At 41.2% G+C, this 24,767-nt stretch overlaps 1 protein-coding gene across 2 annotated transcripts; it reads right to left on the minus strand.

The window, feature by feature from the left end:
• Positions 1–9,599: 9,599 nt before the first annotated feature.
• LOC109210756 (serine/threonine-protein kinase D6PKL2-like) lies at positions 9,600–15,140 on the minus strand. Of its 2 annotated transcripts, none has more exons than XM_019374218.1 (3): positions 14,934–15,140; positions 11,735–13,722; positions 9,600–10,590 (listed from the first exon to the last, which is right to left on the minus strand). In XM_019374218.1, exons 2-3 carry the CDS (start codon positions 13,711–13,713, stop codon positions 9,744–9,746), a joined length of 2,826 nt encoding a protein of 941 aa, XP_019229763.1. In that variant the 5' UTR covers positions 13,714–13,722; positions 14,934–15,140; the 3' UTR covers positions 9,600–9,743. The 2 variants fall into 2 exon arrangements, with proteins under 2 accessions (XP_019229763.1, XP_019229762.1); XM_019374217.1 differs by having other exon boundaries at positions 11,735–13,887.
• Between the last annotated feature and the right edge of the window lie 9,627 nt (positions 15,141–24,767).

Genomic DNA, 24,767 nt, shown 5'->3' on the forward strand with positions numbered 1-24,767 from the left:
TTTGTGGAGACATTGCGAAGGCTTTCGGTTCAGGGTAGGAAATGTTTTGGTCTAAGTGGGTTTCATCTTCCCTTAAGCACTTCTTTTGATTCATTTGGCATCCATTCACTTGACTCTTTGAGTCATTTTCACTTCTTTCTAAGGGGTTAGAGAGACACGTTGTCACTCTTTTTTAGGCATTTCACACATTTTCTCCTTTTTCAAGTTTCCACACCTTTCATTCTTTGCTTTTCTTGAATCCCTTTTTATTCTTTTTCACATTGAACATTCTTTTTGTCTTTTTGCTTTTCTTTCTTCTTCATTGCCTTTCCTTTTCTTCATTTTTGTGCCATTTAACCACTTTGTTGCAATCCTCGTCTCTCCCCCCCCCCCAAACTTATACTTTTTCCATGTGCTAAAGGAACGATCGGGTGCCAAGAGAGGGTATCTTTTAGAACGGGTATAGGCTTGTATCATGGTTCATGAAACAAAAAGGTCTAAGGCTCAAAGGGGTCAACTATGGATCATATCACTGGTAGGTTATGGAATTGTTCAAACTATCATTTGGATCAAGGAGAGCCTATAATCATGTCTCAAGTCAAAATTCACCTAGGATTTCGCCTCAACAAACATTCAGGGCAAGTTCTAGACCAATGGCTCGGGACTTGGACTTGTAATTCAATTACTCACCACCAAGCTAAGAGATTGCTAAAGACATAGAGTCGGGGGCCCACAACGACCTTAGATAAGATTTAAGCTCACGATGGTCCCGAAAAACCACTTGATGATTATTGGCCAACACAAGAGTCTCAAGGTCACGACTTTCACCATCCTAAACACAACAATTTATTTTTGACCATAAGATCAAAGGCAAATGTGCTAGGCCCAAGTGAAGCTTTGCTTGAGGCACCCTTAACTACTAATTACTAAAAACAAAAAGAAAAACGGACTCAAACCCTTAAGAAGGTTGTCATGCCATCTATCATTGGGAAGAGCCACCCGGTTCACACAACCCTCCACCTTTGGAATGAACCGTGGCATTAAAAAAACCAAAGGCTCATTGCAAATTTCAAAAACGAAAAGCTACGAATCACAAATAAAAAGCTAAAAACGAAAAATTTTGCGGAAAATAGAATGAATATATACAAGAAGGAATTTCAATATACAATGGATGGGATGAATATATACAATGAGATGTAACTTTATATACAGACCAAAGTGAAATCAAAATGCGATAAATGTAACGAAATATCAAAATTATATACAGACCAAAGATAAAAAGATAAAGAAAGCACAGAAATATATCAAAAATATATACAGTCATCCGAATGTATCCATCAAGCAAAAAGTAGGGCCTACCCCCTCACATGAAAGCTGGCATTGTCCCCAATGCCAACTAGTCTAAAAAAAGCAACAAAAAGAGAGAGGGAAAGGATATAGAAGACTCCTTAAGGCCTGTCTGTCTACGTAGGTTCCTGAGTGGTCCCTGGGTCCTCAATGTGCTTGGGAACCTCAGACTGGTTCCCTGTGGCCTGCTGCTCTGATGCTGGGACCTGGGCCTGAACCTGGACAGGCTCTTGAGATACATCCGGTGGCTGACTGGAGGAAGCCTCCGTAGGGTCGGCCAACTGGATGACTGCATCTGAGTCTGCTCTGGGAATCACCCTCCTCCTCTTGGGAGGCCTCTAAGACTGCTCCGGTTGTGGATGAACTGCTGGTGCTGGGTCCTGGAGCAATAAGTCTAAAGGCAGATGATCTGCCTTCATCCTGTCTACATCTGCACGCAACTCCTTCACGGACTCCTTGGAGGCCCGTGTCTTCCTCGGCTTCCTATGCTCCTTAGCAAGCTCCTTGAGAGCCTTGCTATGTGAATCAACTGCCTTGGAGAGCGCTGCCTGAGTGTCAAGGATCTTCTTCTGGTTGTCAAGTATCTCCTTGAGTGCATCCTCTATTGACTGTGGAACCTGCAGAGCTGGAGGAGTCGACTGAGCCTCAACGGTGGTGGTCAAAATGGACAACTTGGATGAGGCCGTCTGCATCCAGTTGTTGATACTCAATAGTGCCTGGCTCAGTCTGTGGGCAGTAATAGGATAGGCCCGGGAAGATGGAATCTCCGGGCCTGCTGAGGTGGATGGGCCAACAGGAATGGCTGTAGAAGTGGATGGACCAGGAGGGACAGCTGTGGAAGTGGAGGTAGGCTCAGCAGGAGCCACTACTACGACTGGCTCTTCAGACTGGCCAATTGTAGTAGTAGCTGTACCCTTAAAACTCTTGCTCTGGGGGTTGTCATCCCCCTACATGCTATACCAGGAAAAAGAAGCCTTCGCTTTGACTTTGACATCGAAGGGCTTCTTGTCCACTTTCAAGTCCCGGAAGTACATAGTGAGGGTGCTGGGGAAGGGATAGTTCCGGTCATGCTCCGCACCCACGATGGAGATAATCCTCGACATCACATTCCCCACAGTAATGGGGTACCCTGCCATGATAGAAGCCACCAGCACAGCCCGAGGAAGAAGAAGGGTCTGGTCATGTGTCGTGGGGTCCAACCTGCTACACACAAAGGTCTCCCATNGCACCTAATAAGTGTTGCTAAGTGATTACCCAGTCCATTAAGCTAACTAATTCCACATGACTCAAAATTTAAACTAACCTAACTTAACAATTAAGAAAGTACGAGAGGGAGAAGAAATAGAAGGTAAGAAAAACGAAAATTAAATGAAATTGACAAAATTAAACAAGAAAAAAGGGGATTATGGTACCAGATTATGAGATGAATTGAAGCAAATAAGTTCCAACGAGTAATTACGAGCACGTGAGGGTAGTGAACAGTGATTATACTCTCTGAGTTTCAAGTTTGCGAAAAGAGTAAAAAGAGGCCCTCAGGGTCTATTTATAGAAAAGCCCTGGGGCCCATTCTCACCTACCAGTGCGGACCGCACAAAATGGACCGCGGTCCGCACAGGGCTGTTTTGTTTCAGTTCAAATTAGCAATCCACTGCGGTCCACACAAAATGGACCGCGATCGCAGTGGTCCACCGCAGAACGCAATAAATCAACTGCGGTCGAGGTGGCAAACTTCAGAGAGTCCTAACATCACCCTTTACCAGTGCGGCCACACTGTAAACTTCAGAGACCTGTGCATTTTGTCAATTATGTCTTGCACTGCATCAACTCAATCCTGTAACATCTCACAACCAGTTAGCCCAAAAATCAATCCTACACTACAATGAAAATCAAATAAAAACAAGAAGAAAAACACATGGGTTGCCTCCCAAGAAGTACCTGATTTAACGTCGCGGCACGACGCATGTTACCATCCAATCATTTGAAATGCACAAGAGCCACCACATGGCTATCATCAAACTTCCCCAAATAATGCTTTACTTTATGCCCATTCACTCTAAAGACTTCCCCACTTTTGTTCTTCAAATCAAGAGCACCAAACGGGGTTACACACTACTTCAAATGGTCCGCTCCACTTTGACTTCAGCTTTCCCGGGAACAACCTTAGACGAGAATTGAATAAGAGCACCAAATCTCCCACCTTGAACTCTTTGCCCCGAGTGTATTTGTCATGAAGGTATTTCATTTTATCCTTATACAGGGATGAACTAAAGTAGGCATGGAACCTAAATTCATCAAGCTCATTGAGTTGCTCCACCCGAAGATTAGCAGCTATGTCCCAATCAAGATTCAACCTCTTCAAGGCCCACATGGCCTTATGCTCCAACTCCACTGGTAAATGACATGCTTTCCCAAACACCAACCGGTACGGAGACATACCAATTGGAGTCTTGTAAGCGGCCCAGTAAGCCCATAGAGCATCATCTAACATTTTAGACCAATCGGTCCTATTGGGCATTGACGGTTTTGGACAAAATGCTCTTGATCTCCCTGTTAGACACTTCAACCTGGCCACTTACTTGAGGATTATAAGGCGTAGACACTTTGTGGTTGACACCATACTTGGAAAGCAAGGCATCAAAAGCTCTATTGCAAAAATGCGATCCTCCATCACTAATAATTGCCCGAGGCGTACCAAACCTTGTGAAAATGCTCTACTTCAGAAATGCCACCACACTCCTAGCTTCATTGTTGGGCAAGGCCACGGCCTCAACCAATTGAGACATAATCAACCGCTACAAGAATGTAGATATTTCCACACGAGCTTACAAAAGGGCCCATAAAATCGATACCCCATACATCAAAGATATCAATTTCGAGAATGGTGTTTAGAGGCATCTCATCTTTCTTGGAAATCCCGCCCACTCGTTGACATTGATCACACCTTTTTACTAGATCACTTGCATCTTTGAACAAGGTTGGCCAATAAAAACCACAACTCAGAACTTTCGAAGCCGTCCTCGCCCCTCCATGATGGCCACCATAGGGGGAGGAATGACAAGCCTCTAGAATGCTAAATTGCTCCTCCTCAGGTACACACCTCCGGATGACTCCGTCGGTGCAAATCTTGAACAAGTATGGCTCGTCCCAATAGAAGTCTAAACTATCCCGTTTGAGCTTCTTCCTTTGGTTAGAAGAGAGCTCACACGGGATGATGCCAGTCACAAGGAAATTAGCAATGTCCGCAAACCATGGCATATCACACATCGACACAGAAAGTAGTTGCTCATCGGGGAATGTATCGTTGATCTCTAGGCCATCACACAGCCTACCTTCCTCCTCCAAGCGGGACAAATGACCCGCCACTTGGTTTTCACTACCTTTCCGGTCTAATATCTCCAAATCAAACTCTTGAAGTAATAAGACAGTCTTTCTTTGTCATCAAATATCTAAGAGCTGCATGATCAGTGTGCACAATGACTTTGGCTCCCATAAGATATGGCCAAAATTTTTCCATGGCGAACACAATAGCCAATAATTCCTTCTCAGTCACCGTGTAGTTCCTTTGAGCCTCATTCATAGTCTTGCTCGCATAGTACACTGGATGAAACATTTTGTTCACTCTTTGACCCAAAACTGCCCCAACCGTAACATCACTCGCGTCGCACATGAGCTCGAGAGGCAAGCTCTAATTGGGTGCGGTAATGATCGGGGTAGTGGTCAACTTAAGCTTGAGAAGCTCAAATGCTTCCATACATCTCTCATCGAACACAAACTTGGTATCTTTTTCTAGCAACTTGCAAAGAGGATTCACTACCTTCGAAAAGTCCTTGATAAATCGCCGGTAGAACCCCGCATACCCAAGAAAACTCCTCACCCCCTTGACAGAAGTGGGGGGAGGAAGCCTTGAGATCACATCTATCTTGGCTTTGTCGGCTTCAATCCCATGCTTTGAAATTTTATGGCCCAACACTATGCCCTCTTCAACCATGAAGTGGCATTTTTCCCAATTTAGCACAAGGTTGGTGTCTTCACACCGGGCCAAAACTCTATCCAAATTTCCCAAAAACTCTTCAAAGGAATCACCAACCACACTAAAATCATCCATAAAGACCTCCAAAATGTCTTCCACCATATCGGTGAAAATAGCCATCATGCATCGTTGGAATATCGTCGGAGCATTGCACAACCCGAACGGCATCTGAGAGAAAGCAAAGGTGCCATATGGACAAGTAAAGGTGGTCTTCTCTTGGTCCTCCGGAGCAATTAAGATTTGATTATACCCCAAATATCCATCCAAAAAGCAATAAAAGGCACGCCCCGCAAAGCGATCAAGCATTTGGTCAAGGAATGGCAAAGGGAAATGATCCTTGCGGGTCACCTTGTTTAGCTTCCGGTAGTCCATGCATACCCTCCATCCGGTAACGGTCCGAGCGGGAATAAGTTTATTGTTTTCATTTGTCACCACAGTCATCCCACCCTTCTTCGATACACATTGCACCAGAGAAGTCCACGAGCTATCGGAAATAGGGTACACAACCCCGGCATCCAACCATTTTATCACTTCTTTCTTCAACACCTCTTGCATTGCCTCGTTCAATCTTCTTTGATGCTCCAAGGAGGGTGTTGCATCATCCTACAAAATGATTTTGTGCATGCAGAATGCGAGGCGTATTCCCCGAATGTCGGCCAAGTCCATCCAATTGCCCTTTTTCGCCTTTGAAGCACCGCCAATGTGGCATCAACCTGTATGTTAGTAAGACAAGAGGAAAGAATAATTGGTAGAGTTGAATTAGAGCCCAAGAATTCATACCTGAGGTGTGGAGGTAATGGCTTCAACTCCAACACGGGGGTTCCTCAATTGAAGGTTTTGTTGGTGGAGTTTTCCGGTTTTCAAGATCCAAAGATAATTTTCAAGGCTCATAGGAATAAGAGCCCATCCCATGTAAAGCATTGACACACTCCACTCTGCCCGCATCATCATTGGCATCAAGATTCAACAACACGGCCTCGAAGGATCCTCAACATTAATCATTGCACTTGTGTCATCAATTATCACAGTCGTGACCAAATCCATAAATGAGCACACTTCGGTACAATTGGGCTGCTCCATTGACTTACACACATGAAAGACTACCTTTTCATCACCTACCCTGAAAGTGAGTTCCCATGCTTCCACATCAACTAGAGCCTTTCCCGTAGCAAGGAAAGGTCTCCCTAATATGATCGGGACCTCATAATCTACCTCACAATCCAATATCACAAAATCAGCTGGCAAGATGAATTTGTCCACCCGGACGAGCACATCATCAACAATACCCAATGGTCGCTTCATAGATCGATCTGCCATTTGCAATCGCATGGAAGTTGGCCTCGGAGGCCCAATACCCAAAGTCTTGAAAACTGAGAAGGGCATTAAGTTGATGCTTGCCCCAAGATTACATAAAGCTTTGGCAAAGTCTACAGTACCAATAGTGCACGGGATAGTGAAAGCACCAAAATCCTCTAATTTCGGTGCCATTGAATGTACTATAGCACTAACTTGGTGGGTCATCTTGATAGTTTCACAGTCCATTGATCTTTTCTTTGTAACCAAATCCTTCATGAATTTAGCATAACCAGGCATTTGCTCCAAAGCCTCCACCAAAGGCACGTTGATGGATAAGCTCTTCATCATGTCAATGAACTTTTTGAATTGATTCTCACTTTTCTGCTTGGCTAGCCTTTGAGGATAGGGGGGAGGTGGCCTAGGCAAAGGTGCCTTGGCTTTTGGCACAACCGGCTCCGGCATGTCAATTACGTGCTCCCTAGACGGGTTCACGGCCTCTTGAGTTTCCACCTCGGTTTCATTAATGTCAATCCTCACTTCATTGTTCACATTGTCATCAACCACATCTTCAACTACCAAAGGAACCGCATCTTCTTGCAACTCAAAATCATCTTCAACAACTTGCTTTTGTTTCGAGGCATTCACATCACCACCTCTCCCACTTCTTGTTGTAACCGCCATAATATGGTTGTTCCCACCCTTTGGGTTCACTACCGTATCACTTGGTAGAGCACCCTTCGGGCGAGTATTCAATGATTGAGACATTTGGCCTATTTGCACCTCCAAGTTTCTGATAGAGGTATTGTGGGAAGCCAACTGTGCATCCGAATCCGCATTCTTCTTCATCATTTGTTCGAACATAATTTCAATTCTACCCATATCATTGTTGGAAGAACTAGCACCTTGAGAAGGGAAAGGGGGTGGATTGTTCGGTTGTTGGTACATTGGGGGCCTTTGAAAGCCTTGCCCCCGGTTTCCTTGGTTCCCATTGTTCCATCCACCTTGATTGTTATTGTTGCCCCAATTGTTGTTATTACCATTCCAATTCCCTTGGTTGCCTTGATGGTTGTTCTGATTGCCCCAGTTGTTGTTTTGGTTGTTGTTCCCCCAATTACCACTGTTTTGTTGTTGATTGCCCTGGGGTCGCCACTGTTGTTGGTTTGAAGAGTTATCCCGTTGGCCTTGATAGTTATTCACATATTGAACCTCTTCACTCTGTTCATCATAGCCATCATTTTGAAACCCATCACAATCATTATCAAATTGCTCAGCATTCCCTTGGTTGTGTTGTCTTCTTTGCCTTCTCTTGTTGACAAGCATATTAACACCTTACATGGCATTCACTTGGCGAGGATTTTGGACTTGTTGCAACTGTGCCTTAGCCAATTGGTTCATAGTAGTTGTCAACTCCGCTATAGCTTGCCCACGGTCATGTAATTCTTTATGCAAATGAATAACCGTAGGGTCACCTTGAGGAACATTGGCCCTACTTTGCCATGCGGAGGATGTATCCGCCATATCATCAAGAACGGCACAAGCTTCATCATACGTCAATTTCATAAAATTACCCCCAGCAAGTTGATTCACTATGCATTGATTTGTAGTGTTGATGCCCCGGTAGAAAGTTTGTTGCAACATATTCTCCGTCATGTCATTATTGGGGCATTCCTTCACCATCGTTCTATACTGCTCCCAAATCTCATGCAAAGGTTCCGTGGGCTCTTGCTTGAAGGCCAATATCTCATCTCGAAGTGCCTCCATGTGCCCAGGTGAGAAAAATTTAGCAATAAACTTATCAGCCAACTCATCCCAAGTAGTGATGGAATGGTTGGGGAGTCTCTCGAGCCAATCCGATGCTTTCCCCCGAAGTGAAAAGGGGAAAAGCCTCAACCTAAGAGCATCCTCGGACACATTCGTCTGCTTGCTATCCCAACATGTATCCACGAACCCCTTGAGATGTTTGTAGGCATTTTGATCCGCAGCGCCGGTGAAATACACACGCTGCTCAAGTAAGGTCAACATCACATTGGTTATCTGAAAATTGCCCGCCCGGATTCTGGGTGGGACAATAGCACTTGCATAGCCTTGGTTCGGGAGCACTCGAAGAACCGCTCTTGGAGGTGGCGGAGGAGGATCTGGAACGTTTTCATTAGCATTGGCCTGGCGACCTCGTCGTGGTCCGGGAGGTACAAGAGGCACCTCGTCTTGTCCAATGTCATCTACCTCCTCCCCCGCAAGCACGTTTCCAAGAGGGTCATTAGCATTTAAAGCCATTTGGTACCTGAAGTATTCACACACACAAATTAGTAACAAAGAAGGAAAGAAGAACAATACACAAACCTAACTAAGTAGATAGCCAAAATCGTTAGCTCCCCGGCAACGGCGCCAAAAAGTGATCGCTGCCAACTCCGCACTACTAAAAAGTAGCAAGAGAGGGTCGCAATAGCTTTTACCCGATTTTGGGTCAGGATCGAATTCTCAGAGAGCTAGAATTGGAGTCGAGTATCTATTTAGTTTAGGGATGCGTATGTGCTCTTAATTACACTTCTCAACACTTCTCATAGAGAACTTTTAGTACTTTCTTATTTTTATTTTGTTAGTGTTGGTCTAAGATAAATTTAAATAAAGAAATATGATCAGTGAAGATTTATATAACTGACACTAACTTATTCGGAGCTTAGTTTTTGTTTTGATTCCAGAACAGAACCAGTAATTTGTATATACATGTTCATGTGACTCAAATGAGTATTCTTGTTTATATCACTACAATCGTAGATACTTTTTTCTATTTCTACCAATAAAATGTCAACTTGAGATAAGAAAAGCATTAGCTTCAGGTTGCTAGCACCATTCATGACATTCTTGTCTTGGCTACAATCATAAAGTTGCCTTACTTCAAATTGACAAAATTAATAAAGCATAAAATTTAGTTGCAAGACAAGAAACATTAGTTGGGATGCTATGTAACTTTCATTCTTGTAATACAGATGAAAATTTCCATGTTTTGAGCATTTTATATGACATTTAATTACAAGGGGTGGATGCAGAGGATACATCCAAAGTCCAAACCACAGAGAGAGACAGAGCTTCACTAGAACAGCTCAAATTCTAAATGCTCTTTGGAATTATACTCTAAAAACATTTTGTTCTTCTCCTGAAAAGCTGGTTTTGCAAATCCAATATTGTCACAAAGATCAGGTACTTGAGGTGGAATAGCACATCTTATCAATGCCCAGTTCAGGCCGTCGAAGAAGGGGTGTCGCTTAATCTCAGCAGCTCCTGTTCCCGTTCCCAATCGATTCTCAGGCTCCTTCACAAGAAGCCCTCTGATTAGATCCCTCGCCTGAAAACTAACCATCGGACTATCGGGAAATCTGAGGTTTTGCATGACAACATTGGCCAAAGTTTCTTCATTTCCAGCACCTTTAAATGGTGTCTTCCCATATAGAAGCTCGTAAAGAAAAACACCTAGGGTCCACCAATCAACAGCACTCCCGTGTCCCTCGCCTTTAATTATCTCAGGAGCCAAATATTCATGTGTACCAACAAATGAGTTGGACCGTGCTTCTGTTGGCTCTACCACAAGCTGAGGCAGTGATCTGCTAAAGGATGCAGCTTCCGCTTTTAGCTTTCTTGCTCGTGCGGTGGCAGGTAAAATTCTTGGGCTAAAGCAAGAAACTTGACATGACGGTCCAGAACAAAATGGATCGATGCAGTTAGAACCCGCGCATGGACCAGACATCCGAGGAGCCTCCACCCCGAGTGAAGATGATTTTAGAAGAGTCGGATTAACTGAACATCTGAGTGAGAGATCAAAATCAGTAAGCATGATATGACCATCTTCTCGGACCAGTATGTTTTCTGGTTTCAAATCCCGGTATACAACTCCTAGCATATGCAGATACTCCAAAGCAAGGAGAACTTCAGCGACATAAAACCTGCAATTACCATGAGTTAGAAAGTACTCACTGATGACTAGATAGAGGAACGTGGAAACCAAAAGATTAACAAAATTGACAGACGAACACATCAGTAGATTGATCTATCTGGCCGCCAACAACATATTTTACAGAAAGGACAGATGTTAAGTCACTTATCCAAATAGATGGAGAATGTTAACTTTGAGAAGTACATGCCTACATGGTCAATAGAAGAAAGAAGTTTATGCTTGTCCTGCCATATAGGAAATGAGTATTGGCACGTTGATGTTGACAATACTCCTTCCACTTTGTTTAAAGACAGTGTCATTGACGGGGACAATTTTAAAAATAACAGTCCGAAAGTTCTCTCTTTCCATGTCAAATTAATATAGCATCCCCAAAAAGTTAGTGATCTAACTTCTGCAGAACCTAGATTTTGGATTTTGACACAGCATCGCTACATTAATCAATTAACTAGGATTCACTACAGATAAACTAAATACACACATCTAAGAGAAGTTAAATAATTACCGATCAAACGAATTCTTAATCTTCATTCTTCTTTCCTTTTTTATCTTTTTTTGGAGGAAATGTGGAGTTCAACTTTCACCTTTTTCTTTCTCCTTTTTTGGTTTGGGGGGTGGTCTAGGACGATATACCTAACAAAAGACACTGGCCATCAAATAAAGAATTTGCCGTGTGAATAAGCCTCTACACATTGTAAGGCTAAACGCCTAAACCACAGAAAAATTTATAAGGTAAGTAGTTTTGTCAATGTTGGAGAAATCCCCGTATACAAGTAGTATACGAAAAGTAGAGAAACCAAGACAAAAATATGGTTCTCTACAAAAAGTCAACCAATCGCTATACAAACAAGAACCTCGCTGGTGCACCAAAAAGAAACTAGAGACATGAGGCTACTCCTCACATGTAAAATATATTATCAACCCTTCAAAAGCTCTCTTATTCCTCCCCCTCCACTTATTCCAGAAAAAAATTCAGACTAGTTTATACAATTTACCACCCCTCGCAAATGCACATATGTTATGTTTATGTTGAAAATAAACCTGTTCTACCACTTCATCAAACAATAAACCTTTTCCTACCAAAGCTTTATAATAGTAGTTTTTAGTAAAATTTATTAATTTGGAGCATATCATACCGTGCTGCTGGTTCAGGAAAATATCTTTCCGGCTGCTTCTGCCTGAGGACATGCAAATCACCACCTGGACAAAACTCCATAACTAAGCATGATAAATTGTCAGATGTAAACTGCGCATAGAGTGTTGGTAGAAAAGGGTGATCTAGCATTCTCAAAATCTCTCTTTCAGTTTGGGCTCTGGGCATTTTTCTCCTTCTTGCCAAAAATTCATTATCCATAACTTTTATTGCAAACAAGCAGTTAGTTTCCAGCAGTTCAGCAAGATACACTGTGCCGATGTCTCCACAACCAAGCTTCTTCAATAAATTGAAATGACTCAACCCTACGAATCCGTGATGTTTCCGCACCTGATTTATAGCCGCCCACCTGCCATCTTTAGACATGTGTGGCCTATTCCCAGTACTAGACCCACTTAGATTGCTCTCATCACTGATCGTTGTGCTACAACTGTAATCACCAATACTACTCTTTGAGCTCTGTGAAAAGTCCCCTTGCTCTCTAGACTTTGACGGCTTGTTGAGTTTAGTAGTATGACAGTTACTTCCATTTTCACGGGCTTCAGTGGTTGTACATCCAGAACCTTGAGTTGCAGGTGTCTTACTAGACTCGTTTACCGCATTCTTGAGAGAACACTGACATTTCTGGCAGATAAGTTCTTGGTTCGGTGATTCCACTGGACCATTTACTTCATAGGTCAGGTTAAAAGTACCAGATGTTACTGTTGTTTCCGGTTTCACTTTCTTGACAAGGGTCTTGTTCTTGACTGCTGGTTTTGCTGTTGGCTTTACAGCATGAGAGTTGCTTTTGTTTGATTTAGACTCCTTGTTGCTTCTCGTGGCACTAGATGAAGACACGTTTTGTAACCTGGCTTTCAGTCTCAGCTTAGGAGCTGCTTTGTTTGCTATCCTAAATGATGTAACCACACTTTTATTAGAATTATGTTGCAAACTTTTTGGTCCAGAACCCAATGCATCATTACCAGAGGTAAATGAAGATGAGGATGTTGCTGAAATTTCGGCTTCTTCCTCAATTAACACAGTTCGAACAGATTTAATATCACGATGCTTCAAAGCAGATGCATTATCCTTTTGCGAAGTGGTTGACGTGCTTTCTGCTGGAACCATCTTCTCTTTTCGCCGCACAGTTGACTCCGCACAAATAATGACTGGTTTATCAACAAGTGTAGTCGAAGATAAAGCAGTTTGGTTTGGTGACGTCAACTTGGCTTCTGTAAGCTGTTGAGAAACCTTTTTACTTGAGTTCGGAACATTTCCTTGCGTCAATATTCTCTCATTTTGCTTGGCAATGGATTCTGCACTTTTAATAGTCCTTTTACTAATATATTTAGGAGAACAAAGGGTGCTTTGACCTGGTGACTGTAGCTTGGGCTCTCCAATGTACTGATGCGCCGTCCACTGGGAAGAGTTAGACGTGCTTTCTGCTGGCACTATTCTGTGATTTTGGCGCATTGAGATGGTTGGCTTAACGACAAGTCGTGGCGAAGAATGGGGACTATGGTTTGCTGATTTAACATATGATTCTTGGCGGTAATGGGCCACTTTGTCGAATATTCCTGATGTGCTTTCATCTTGTAAACCCGGTGGCTTGGATAACCGCTTCGTCGCGGCCATTTCTGCCGCCTGCGAAATGCACAAACCTCGTAATGCCTGCTTTAAAGAGACTGGCTCTGAAAATCCTATTCCTGGAGAATGAGATCCGCCACCCTTCATTGGCCTTTTTGAGGCATCTCTTCTTATTACTTGATCTGACAAATCCAGACTCTTTGATGATCTCAGATTGATAGATTCAAAAAGCTGATTGATATCATCTTCTAAGAATTTATTAGGTCCTTTTCTAGCCAAAGGAGGCTTCTGCTTTCTGTCCTGTTCTTGTACTCGACGAGACCTTTCAGAATGTTGGAAAAAATCCAGCTCATCTTTGGCCTCAATTATTTCACAACTACCAGCAAATGAACCCATCGCTTTGAACTGATCGAACAACCAACAAGCACTCAACAATCAGAAGGTAAAAGGAGTAATTTTGAAAGTCTAAGCTGAACCATCATTCAACTAGCAACAACCTTTACAACCGTACATGAGCTTCAGCCTTCACTCAAAGCAATCCAAATTTCTAATTTCAATCTACTATTCAACCTGTAGTGATAGTTAAATCCTATTATAAAATAAGTAAAATACCAGCTATTGTATTCCTTAAATAATCATAATCATAGCGAAAACAAATGTCAAGAATAAACACACAGAAGAGGTATAAAACATGAGGATACTTGGATGGATGAATATCAAGCATTTCATTTAACAGAGAACAGAACTATAGACGCTCGGTCAAGAACTTGAATATACTTTTATTATCATTCCTATCATAGTCAGATAAATAAAGTAATGGATGTTGTTAAATACTTAACAGAGTTTTAGATTTCTCAAAGAACTCTTAGGCAGTGAATACATTAACTTTTAATCAACTTTCAAACTGTTCTTAGAAGCCTAACTCAGCCACAGGGCGGAGCCAGAGCATCGGCAGTAGCTTTTGCTTATACCTTGTATTTGTACTAAAAAATATCCATAAATATGTATAAATATTTAATTGCTAAATCAGTAACTAAGAGGAGCTATGAGTTCGATGGCAAATTCAGAACCCGTAAACTTCAAATCCTGGCTCCGCGTGTGATTACTCAGCTTTTAAGATACATTCAGTTTAATAGCACAGATCCATTATAATTGAAGTACATCAAAATCCTCAGAATAAGAACAAGATTACAACTTTTAACAAAAATAGGTTCAATATAGTAATTTATTGTTCAACTTCCACCATTTCTACAAGAGAAAATGAAAATAAAAAAACGACCAACCCCACAAAAATGAAGAAAACAACAAGAAAAGCAAATTATCAAAAAATCCAAAAGAACTAAATGCAAAAACTTTAGCAAGTAAACATTACTTTCCCATTAGAAGGAACCAAAATTAAAACTTGCAAGTTTCAGTACAAATCTAAAAGCACATAAATTCACACAATAATAAATAATGCTAAAAAAAAACATAGAAATGAATGCAAAGAAGGTTAACTAAAGAGACCCCACTAAAGATTAAGCAAAAGGGTGTCCAAAACTATGAACAAAAAGTTGAAAGCTAAACAAAACAAGCAAATCTTGAAAATATGAAATAGAAAAAGAAGACATTTTTACCTGCAAAAGCAACTGAGATACAATGAAGGATCTAAAGCTCAAAACTTTGTATAAATTTACAAGTAAATAATGGTTTCAGATTCTCAAAGAGAAAGAAGAAGAAGAAGAGCATAGTGTGCTGCTTATGCTATTTCGGTGGACAAAGATGTGAAGAAGAAAGAGAGAAAGGGACACAAACTATTCTCAATTCTTCATATTTTTCTAGTAATTTCTAATTTCTGTGTTTATTTTTTTCTAACATTATGTGGTCCTTCTGCAAAAATCATGGGGTCCACTCCCTGGAGGTAGAAAGTGGGTCCCATGTTTTGTATCTTAGGATTCTAATTTTTTTTTGGTTTTTACATATCTTGCTCATATTGTATTAAAATATTTCAGCTGGATAGTTAATTAATTACAGTTTGTTTGGATAGTTGTTACTTATTGTATTGTATCGTATTGTTACTTTAAATACGATATTTGTTTTAACTATTACTCCCTCTGTTCCAATTTATGTGAACCTGTTTGACTGGGCACGGGGTTTAAGGGAAAATGAAGACTTTTGGAATTTGTGGTCCTAAACAAGTCAAAAAGGGGCCCATAGTATTTGTGTGGTTATAAAAGCTTCTCATTAAGGGCAGAATCGTAAGTTCAAGCTAAATTATTTCCAAATTTAGAAAGGGTTCATTCTTTTTGGAGCGGACCAAAAAGAAAATAGGTTCACATAAACTGGAACGGAGGGAGTACTTTAAATTTTATTGTATCTTATCGGTAAATTTATTATTTCGTAACGATGAAAAATGTCATTTTATATAACGATGGATTTGGTGTGGTGATATTGTTTTCTTGCTATTTTCTCTCATTTTGCCATTTTTTATTATTAGATAATCACATTTTATCATTTACCCTACTTTTTTATATAATAATTCTATTGTGTATCTTATTTTTTCTTAATAATGTTGCAAGTTTATTCTTCATATTGTTGGTGCGTGACATCATGAAACGACGGCAAACGATACAATCTATTCAAATGTTGTATTCTTCAAACAATACAATTAATACATTATGAAACGATAGGCAACAACAATCCAAACAAGTTGTTAGTTACCCTTCCGGGTGATCTAGTTGGTTGAGCATGGTACTTCCCAAATCGGAGATCTAGGGTTCGAAATCTACTTGCATACCTTTTTGGTCAGTCCGTCGTACGGGGTTTGCTTACTGTGATTTACCGTCTTGTGTGGTTTACGGGTTAATATACAGAAGCGGGATTTACCATGTGCGCACTCGAAAGATAACGACCGCGACTTCCCTTGTTAACCAAAAAAAACCACGTAATTAATTAGTTTTTGCTTACCTAGAAGATCAATGTATAATAAATTATTGGTTAAAGTGAAATTAAAATATTATTAGCAATCTTGTTTGGAAGGGAACTAAAGGATAAAGCACGTCGTCACAACGTGCTTGACCTCTAAAATTTTGCTTTAAAATAATAAAAAATCCTTGCTTTCTTAGGATGCTTTAGTCTTTCAATTTTTTAATACCTGTTTTCATTTTTATATTTTAGTTATCCAATCAGTTACTAGAGACATCTTTTTTGTCAAAAAAAGAAAATTCTAATTTTTTTAATTCAATCATTTAATGTAAAAATAAAAATGCTTACTACCTGATAATTCCTATGCTTTACGTTATATGATATTATGCCTAGAGGCGAAGCCAGAATTTGAAGTATATGGGTTTTGAATTTGTCACATAACTCGAAGTTGTCGTAGTTATTGGATTCGCAATTAAATATTTATACATATTAAATGAACTTTCTAGTAATACAATATTTAAGCAAAAGTGATTAGGTTCGACCGAATCCGCACACTATAAGCTAGCTCCACTTCTCATAATTCCTATTTAAAAAGTTGGACAATTTTTTCTTTTACTACAACTTTTTCATCAATGTTTAAAATACTTTGAGATATAAGAAATTGATTTATAATAATTTTTCATAAAGTTTAATTGTCTTAATCTTATTTTAAAAATAAAAAAACAATATTCAAGTTAAAATTGAAATTCAGGAAATCTGATCATCGCATTTCAAATAACTTTACTCTTTTGGAACAAAGGAAGTACATTTTTGTATTTCCTCTGTCCTAACGTGGTTTTGTTTGATTAAGTACGAAATTTTAAAAGGAAATAAATACTTTTCAAATTTATGATCTGAAATAATTTAAATATTTGTATGCATATAAATCATTATATTGTGGGTAAAATGAGAATTTTAAAAATAAACTATTTTTAAATATAGAAAGGTATTTTTGGGATAGACTAAAAAGGAATTATGCATATAAACTGAGACGAAGGAAGTACCTTCTAATTTAGGAATTATATCACTTTTGGTGCCTCGGTTATTTTGGTCCTTGTGATATAAAACAAAAACCTTTAACCTTCAATTTATTTGAAGTGTTTGTCGGTCCCTTTAAATATGAAAATATGTTACAATTGACTATTTTTAGAACAATATTATCATCAAATATGGAATAATAATCCAAACTTAACATCCGATATGGCTAGTCAAATGATGTAATGGCATATAATTCATGATATTTGTGAGGATTCAAAAGTAGGGCCATCAAAATTATATGTTAATTAATTGAATGTTAAATGTTCTTACAATGACCAAAATTATAATTTGTTAATATTTGAGGGAGTAAAAGTGCAAATTTCCCTTTAAATTAATTTTACTCCTTGTATCCTAACAGCTTGTTTGGATGATTTGTTACCTATTATTGTATCGTATTATTTCTTTAAATACAATATTTGTTTTGATTGTTACTTTAATTTTATTGTATAGTATCGTCAAATTCATCGTTATGTAGTGACGAAAAATGCCACTTTATGTAACGACGAAGTTGGTGTGGTGGCATAGTTGCGTTGCTTTTTCCTCTCATCTTGCCCTTTTTAATTATTAAATAATCATATTTTACCATTTATCCTGCGTTTTTATATAATAATTCTTTATGTATCTTATTTTTTCTAAGTAATATTGCAATTTTGTTCTTCATATTGTTGGTGCGTAACATTATCAAACAACGACAAACGATGCAATCTATCCAAATGTTGTATTCATCAAACAATACAATACAATACAATATGATACGATACATTATGAAACGACATTGTAACGACCCGGCCGGTCGTTTTGAGAATTAACGCCCCGATCCCCTATTAACTGCTTCCCCCGTGTTTATTTCTGCTATTATGATTTTTCGGGATGATTCGTTTTGAGTTTTGGAGTGTTTTGGGACACTTAGTCCCTAAATGAAAGCTTAAGCTTTAGAATTTGGATCGTAGTCGAACGGTGTGAAGACGGTCTCAGAATGGAATTTCGTCGATTCTGTTAGCTCCGTTGGGTGATTTCGGGCTTATGGGCGTGTTCGGATTGTGTTTTGGAAGTCCGTAGCTTATTTAGGCTTGAAATGCCGAAAGTTAAATTTTTTAAGTTTCCGGACCGATAGTAAAATTTATATATCGGGGTCGGAATCTGATTTCGAAAGTTGGGATAGTTCCGTAGGGTTGAATGTGACTTGGGTGTAAAATTTGGGGTCAATCGGACGGTTTGGTTGATTTCGGCATTCTTGAGATTTCAAGTTTCTTTAGGCTTGGATTGGAGGGTGATTCGTGGTTTTAGCGTTGTTTGATGTGATATGAGGGTTCGACTAAGTTTGTATCATGTTTTAGGATTGGTTGGCATGTTTGGTTGAGGTCCTGGGGGCCTCGGGTGAGTTTCGGATGCTTAACGGAATTGAATTTGGACTTAGGCAATTTTCTGAGCTTGTTGAACCTGTTGGTTTCGCACCTGCAGAATTTGGACCGCAGGTGCGGTGTCGTAGAAGCTGTTAGGCAACCACAGATGCGGACTGAGGCTTGGAGATCTATTGTCGCAGATGCGGCTCAAGGACCGCAGAAGCAGAACCGCATCTGCGAGTAAAGGGGCGCAGGTGTGGAATCTGGAGGCTTAATGAAATTCCGCAGGTGCGGAGGCTGAGCCGCAGAAGCGGGACGGCAGGTGTGGTTGTCCCCTCGCAGAAGCGGAAATCGCTGGGCAGAAAAGAGTGAAATCGAGGGTTTGAGTTCATAACTTCTAAAAATCGATTTTGAGCTCGGTTGAAGGCGATTTCTTGAGAGATTTTGAATTTGAGGGTAGAAGTTTGGAATTGGGGGAAAAAGTTCCCCAATGGAAAATCTGAGTTTTGAGTAAGAATTTGACGTCGGATTGGGATGATTTTTGTACGAATGAACTCGTGAGTGAATGGGTGTTCATAATCCGTAATTTTTACCTGATTCCGAGATGTGGGCCCGGGGAGGATTTTTGGGCGTTTTTCTATTTTCTTACCTTAACTTCGATTCCTTTAGCTAAACTCGTTGTTTGAAGTTATATTTACATTATGAAATTGATTTGATTAGATTTGGGCCACTCGGAGTTGGATACTCGTGGCAAGAGCGTGATTTCGGATTGATTGAGCTTGGTTCGAGGTAATTGGCTTGCCTAACCTTGCGTGGGGGAACTCCCCTTAGGATTTTTATATGAATGCCTTGTACGTGAGGTGACGAGTGCGTACATGTGCTAATTGTTGAAAATTCCCGTTTTCATTAAGTAAATATCTGTGTTTTTCCTTTAACTGAGAATACTAGTTCATGTAGTCTCCTGCTTAGCTTAGGAAAGCAGTCTACGTGCCTTAACTGTCTTATCTGTTTTAAACTGTTTACTTGGATAATGTATAGCATGTTTAGGGTAGGAATTACCTGTTTCTTTGATGCTAAATTGATTAGAATTGTACACGTCCTGGCTGAGACTATTGTGCAAATTGATTTGGTTGCGCATTTACTTTGGGACTACAGAACGGTATTCCGGGAGATCCCCATGCCTGTTTACTTTGGGACTACGGATCGGTATTCCGGGAGATCCCTCTGCACATTTATATTTGGGACTACGGGACGGTATTCCGGGAGATCCCCCTCTACACATTTACGATTTGGACTACGGGACGGTATCCCGGAAGATCCTCTGTTCATTTACGTTTGGGACTACGGGACGTTATCCTGGAAGATCCCCTGTTGCTATCTCTGTGTATTGAGTTTATTTCTTTCTGTGATTTAATCTTTATTGACTGCTAGCACCTTTAATTATATTGTCTCATTTCACATTATTTTACCTTATTATATTTATATAACCAGTAGGGCACTGACCTTCCTCGTCACTACTCGGCCGAGGTTAGGCTTGGCACTTATTGGGTACCGCCGTGGTGTACTCACGCCCTTTCCTGCACATGTTTTTCGTGTGCAGATCCAGGTTCTTCTGCTCAGCCATAGTTATAGACTTCTTGTATTTACTTTGCCTTAGACTTCTGGAGTTAGAACACTGTGTATTTCTTTAGCTTGTGATTCATGAGATTCCGAATTTTGGGAGTGTTTTGTTCAGTTTGAGAGAGTGATATTGTATATGCCGAGCGGCATTTTAAACTTCTTCATTATGTTACCCGTAAATTGCTAGTTTCGTATTTTTATTTCCTTTTTCCGCAAATTGTTAGGCTTACCTAGTCGTAGAGACTAGATGCCGTCATGACAGTTCACGGAGGGAGAACTTGGATCATGATTGTCATGATCCAATTTTCATTATAGGTCGTGATGGCGCTCAACACCATTGTCAGGCAAGCCAACGCAGAAAAAATCAATAAGTGTTCATTTTACTTTACCAAAATAAGTACCACAATTTCTAAACTTGAAGTAAAAAACAAGTGATAATCAGCAATGTACCAAAATAATTATACAATTCCCAAAAGAAATGTCTACTAATGTGTGTTCCAAGACCTGGTGTTACAAGTGTGTGGGCAACTAGTAGAATATATAAAAGAATAACACAATCCTACTGTCTGAACTAGAGTAGACAGCCAAAAGTAAAGAAAAGACTCCATCGGGCTGTTGAACGGCATAGGAAGGGAGCAGCTCACCGTGGAATCTCTGCCGGATCAAGGGTATGCACCAGCCTGGTAACCAGAGGTACCTGCCTCAGATCCTGTACAAGTAAATACAGAAGTGTAGTATGAGTACATAAACAATATGTACCCAGTAAGTATCCTGTCTAATCTCGAAGAAGTAGAGACGAGAGGTCGACATGACACTTACTAGGGTCAAATAATATGATAAGCGATATACTAAGCATGAATAGCACAATGATTAACAATATACAGCATGAGGCAACTGGTCCTTTACTAGATGATATCATAGTTAACCATTTACATTTCAGGGCATATAACAAAGTTCCGTCCACAGCAATATACCAATCAATAAGCATACGCAAGTAGTACCGAGGTCGTACGGCCTGATCCAACATAAAAATAAAGTGTGCACTGCCGGAGGGTCGAACGACGCGAACCATAAATGCATCTATTACCCCGCTCGCGAATCATCCATACGACGTGGTCAAATGTATTTAAACACAACAACAGACAGACAAGAATATATGTCAGGAGAGCAATTACTCACGAAAATATCAAATTTCTCTTTTAAGGGCCAAGAAAAGATGTTCTTCTTATTAGAGCCATCTATCACATTCAACATGATTTAAGAAATCCCCAAATTAATAATAGAGTCACAGGATCATCACATAAAGCATGTTTTGGGTCCTAAACTACCCGGACTTAAGCATAATAGTAGCTACGCACGGACTCTCGTCACCTAGTATGTACGTAGCCCCCGCATTTAGTGGAAAATTATTCAATTATTACACCTATGGGGACAATTCCCTCTTACAAGGTTAGATAGGAGACTCACCTCGCTACAAAGCGTACTTCCAATACCAAGAACGTGCTCAAACCATCAATTTGGAACCGCACGATCCGAAACTAATTAAACGAAGTAGGAACTAGTCAATACAAGCTCAAGAGTACGCATTTTAATTACTAAAGTAATTCCCCAACCCTTAACACAAGTTTCCTAAAATCCGACCCCGGGCCACGTACCCGGATTCCAAAATATTTTGAAGGAATTTGTTCTCTATAACCTAAGGATCAATAATATATGATTTCTACTCCATTCCATAACCAATTTCGTGGTAAAATTTAAGTTTCATCAAAACCCTAGGTTTTTCTCTAACCCCTTGATTTCTCCTAATATTGGTGTGTTAATCTACCCAAAACTCAAGTATTAAACTTAGAAATAAGGAGGATGAACTTACCTCAAGATGCTATGTGGAAATCCCCTCTCAAAAGCTCCCAAAACCGCCCAATGGGTGAGTGAAAAATGGCCAAAATGACTTAGAGCCCGTATTAAATGAAGTTCACTGCTTCAGTGATTTCCGCATCTGCGGTCCCGCTACTGCGAGAGGAAGGCCGTATCTGCGGAATTGGCCAAGCGAGCTGGGACCGCTTCTGCGGTCTTGAAGCCGCTTCTGCGTAGGCGCTTCTACGGCTAAGGAGCCGCTTCTGCGGTTTTGGCTGCCTGCCTTGGCCGCATCTGCGAGAGAGCTACCGCTTCTGCAGTCTCGCACCTGCGGCTGACCAACCGCAGGTGCGGTTGTGAGAGCAACCTGAAGCTTCAGCGCTTCCCAAATTTTCCAACTTCACTCGAGCCTCGTCTGATTGACGCTCGGGGCTCCCAGGCCCCGCCCGAACATACCGACAAGTTTGAAATCATGAAACGGACTCACTCGAACCTTCGGAACGCCCAAAACAACGCTAAATCTAAGAATCACCCCCTAAAACCAATTGAATCAAACTTATGAACTTCAAGTTCTTAATTCACTTCTAACGTGCCGAAACGTGCTTAAACTACTCGGATTGACACCAAATTTTGCGGGCAAATCTTAAATGTTATTTTAGACCTGTACCGTGCTCCGGAACCAATATACGGGCCCGATACCAATATGATCAAGCATTATCAAATTTCACTAAATCCTTAGAATTTCAGTTTTAACAATTTCTAATAATAATTCATTACTCGAACTAGGGACCTCGGAATTCGATTCCGGGCATACGCCCAGGTCCCATATTTTCCTACGGACCCTCCGGCACCGTCAAATCACGAGTCCGGGTCCGTTTACTAAAAATGTTGACCAAAGTCAAATTTAGCCTTTTAAGAAAATCTTAAAGAATCAAGTGTGCTTTTTTCAACCCAAACTTCTCCAAATTCCGAACCAACCATCCCCGCAGGTCGTAAATTAGCTAAGGCAAGCGCAGGAAGTCCAATTTAGGGGAACGGGTTCTAAAAAGCGAAACGACCAGTCAGGTCGTTACATCCTCCACCTCTTAAACAAACGTTTGTCCTCGAACGGGTTTAGATTCATACCTGAAGTTCCGAATAAGTGTGGATATCTGCTCCGCATGTCCTCCTCGGACTCCCAGGTCGCCTCCTCGACTGGTTGGCCCCTCCACTGGACCTTTACCGCAGTAACCCTCTTGGACCTCAACTGGCGCTCCTACCTATCAACAATGGCAACTGGCTCCTCCTCGTAGCTCAATCTCTCGTCTAGCTGAATTGTGTTGAAATCTAACACATGGGACCAGTCGGCATGATACCTCCGAAGCATAGACACGTGAAAAACTGGATGGACTCCCGATAAGGTGGGAGGTAAAGCAAGCTCATATGCCACTTCCCCAGCTCGCTTCAACACCTCAAATGGGCCAATAAACCTTGGGCTCAACTTGCCCTTCTTCCCGAACCTCATGACACCCTTCATTGGCGAGACTTTCAAGAGAACCTTCTCGCCGACCATGAATGATAGATCACGCGCCTTCTGATCCGCGTAACTCTTCTATCTGGACTGTGCCGTGCGAAGTCTTTCTTGAATTAGCTTCACCTTCACCAAGGCATCTTTCACCAGATCTGTACCATACAACTTAGCCTCTCCGGGCTCAAACTACCCGATTGGAGAACAACATCGCCGACCGTATAAGGGGCCATCTCAATGCTGGACTGATAACTATTGTTGTAAGCAAATTCGGCCAAAGGCAGGAACTGATCCCACTGTCCTCCAATGTCAATCACACATGCCCTAAGCATGTCCTCCAGAATCTGAACTGTCCACTCTGACTACCCGTCGGTCTGAGGGTGAAATGTTGTACTGAGCTCCACGCGGGTCCCCAACTCACTCTGAACGGCTCTCCAGAAATGGGAAGTGAACTGAGGGCCTCTATCTGATATGATGGAAATAGGCACACCGTGCAACCGGACTATCTCCTGAATGTAAATCTGAGCCAACCTCTCTGAAGAGTAAGTAGTCACAATCGAAATAAAGTGTGCCGACTTGGTCAACCTGTCAACAATGACCCACACTACATCAAACTTCTGCAAGGTCCGGGGCAATCCCACTACGAAGTCCATAGTGATGCGCTCCCACTTCCACTCAGGAATGGGCATCTGCTGAAGTAGGCCGCCTGGCCTCTGGTGCTCATACTTGACCTACTGGAAATTCAAACACTTCGCCACATAAACCACTATGTCCTTCTTCATCCGTCGCCACCAATAGTGCTGCCTCAGGTCACGATACATCTTCTTAGCACCTGGGTGTATAGAATACCGCGAACTATGTGCCTCCGCTAGAATCCTCTCCCTCAAGCCATCGACATTAGGAACACATAGGCGACCATGGAGTCGCAGGACACCATCCTCGCCAATAGAAACCTCCTTGGTACTACCCTGTAGCACCGTCTCTCTAAGAACTGCCAAATGCGGATCATCGAACTGCCGGGCCATGATCTCCCCCAATAATGAAGACTGGGCATCAACACACGCAAGGACTCGGCTGGGCTCTAAAATATCCAACCTCACAAGTCTGTTAGCCAAGGACTGAATGTCTAAAGCTAGTGGCCTCTC

Source organism: Nicotiana attenuata, unplaced genomic scaffold (assembly GCF_001879085.1).
Source record: "Nicotiana attenuata strain UT unplaced genomic scaffold, NIATTr2, whole genome shotgun sequence".
Lineage (NCBI taxonomy): Eukaryota > Viridiplantae > Streptophyta > Magnoliopsida > Solanales > Solanaceae > Nicotiana > Nicotiana attenuata.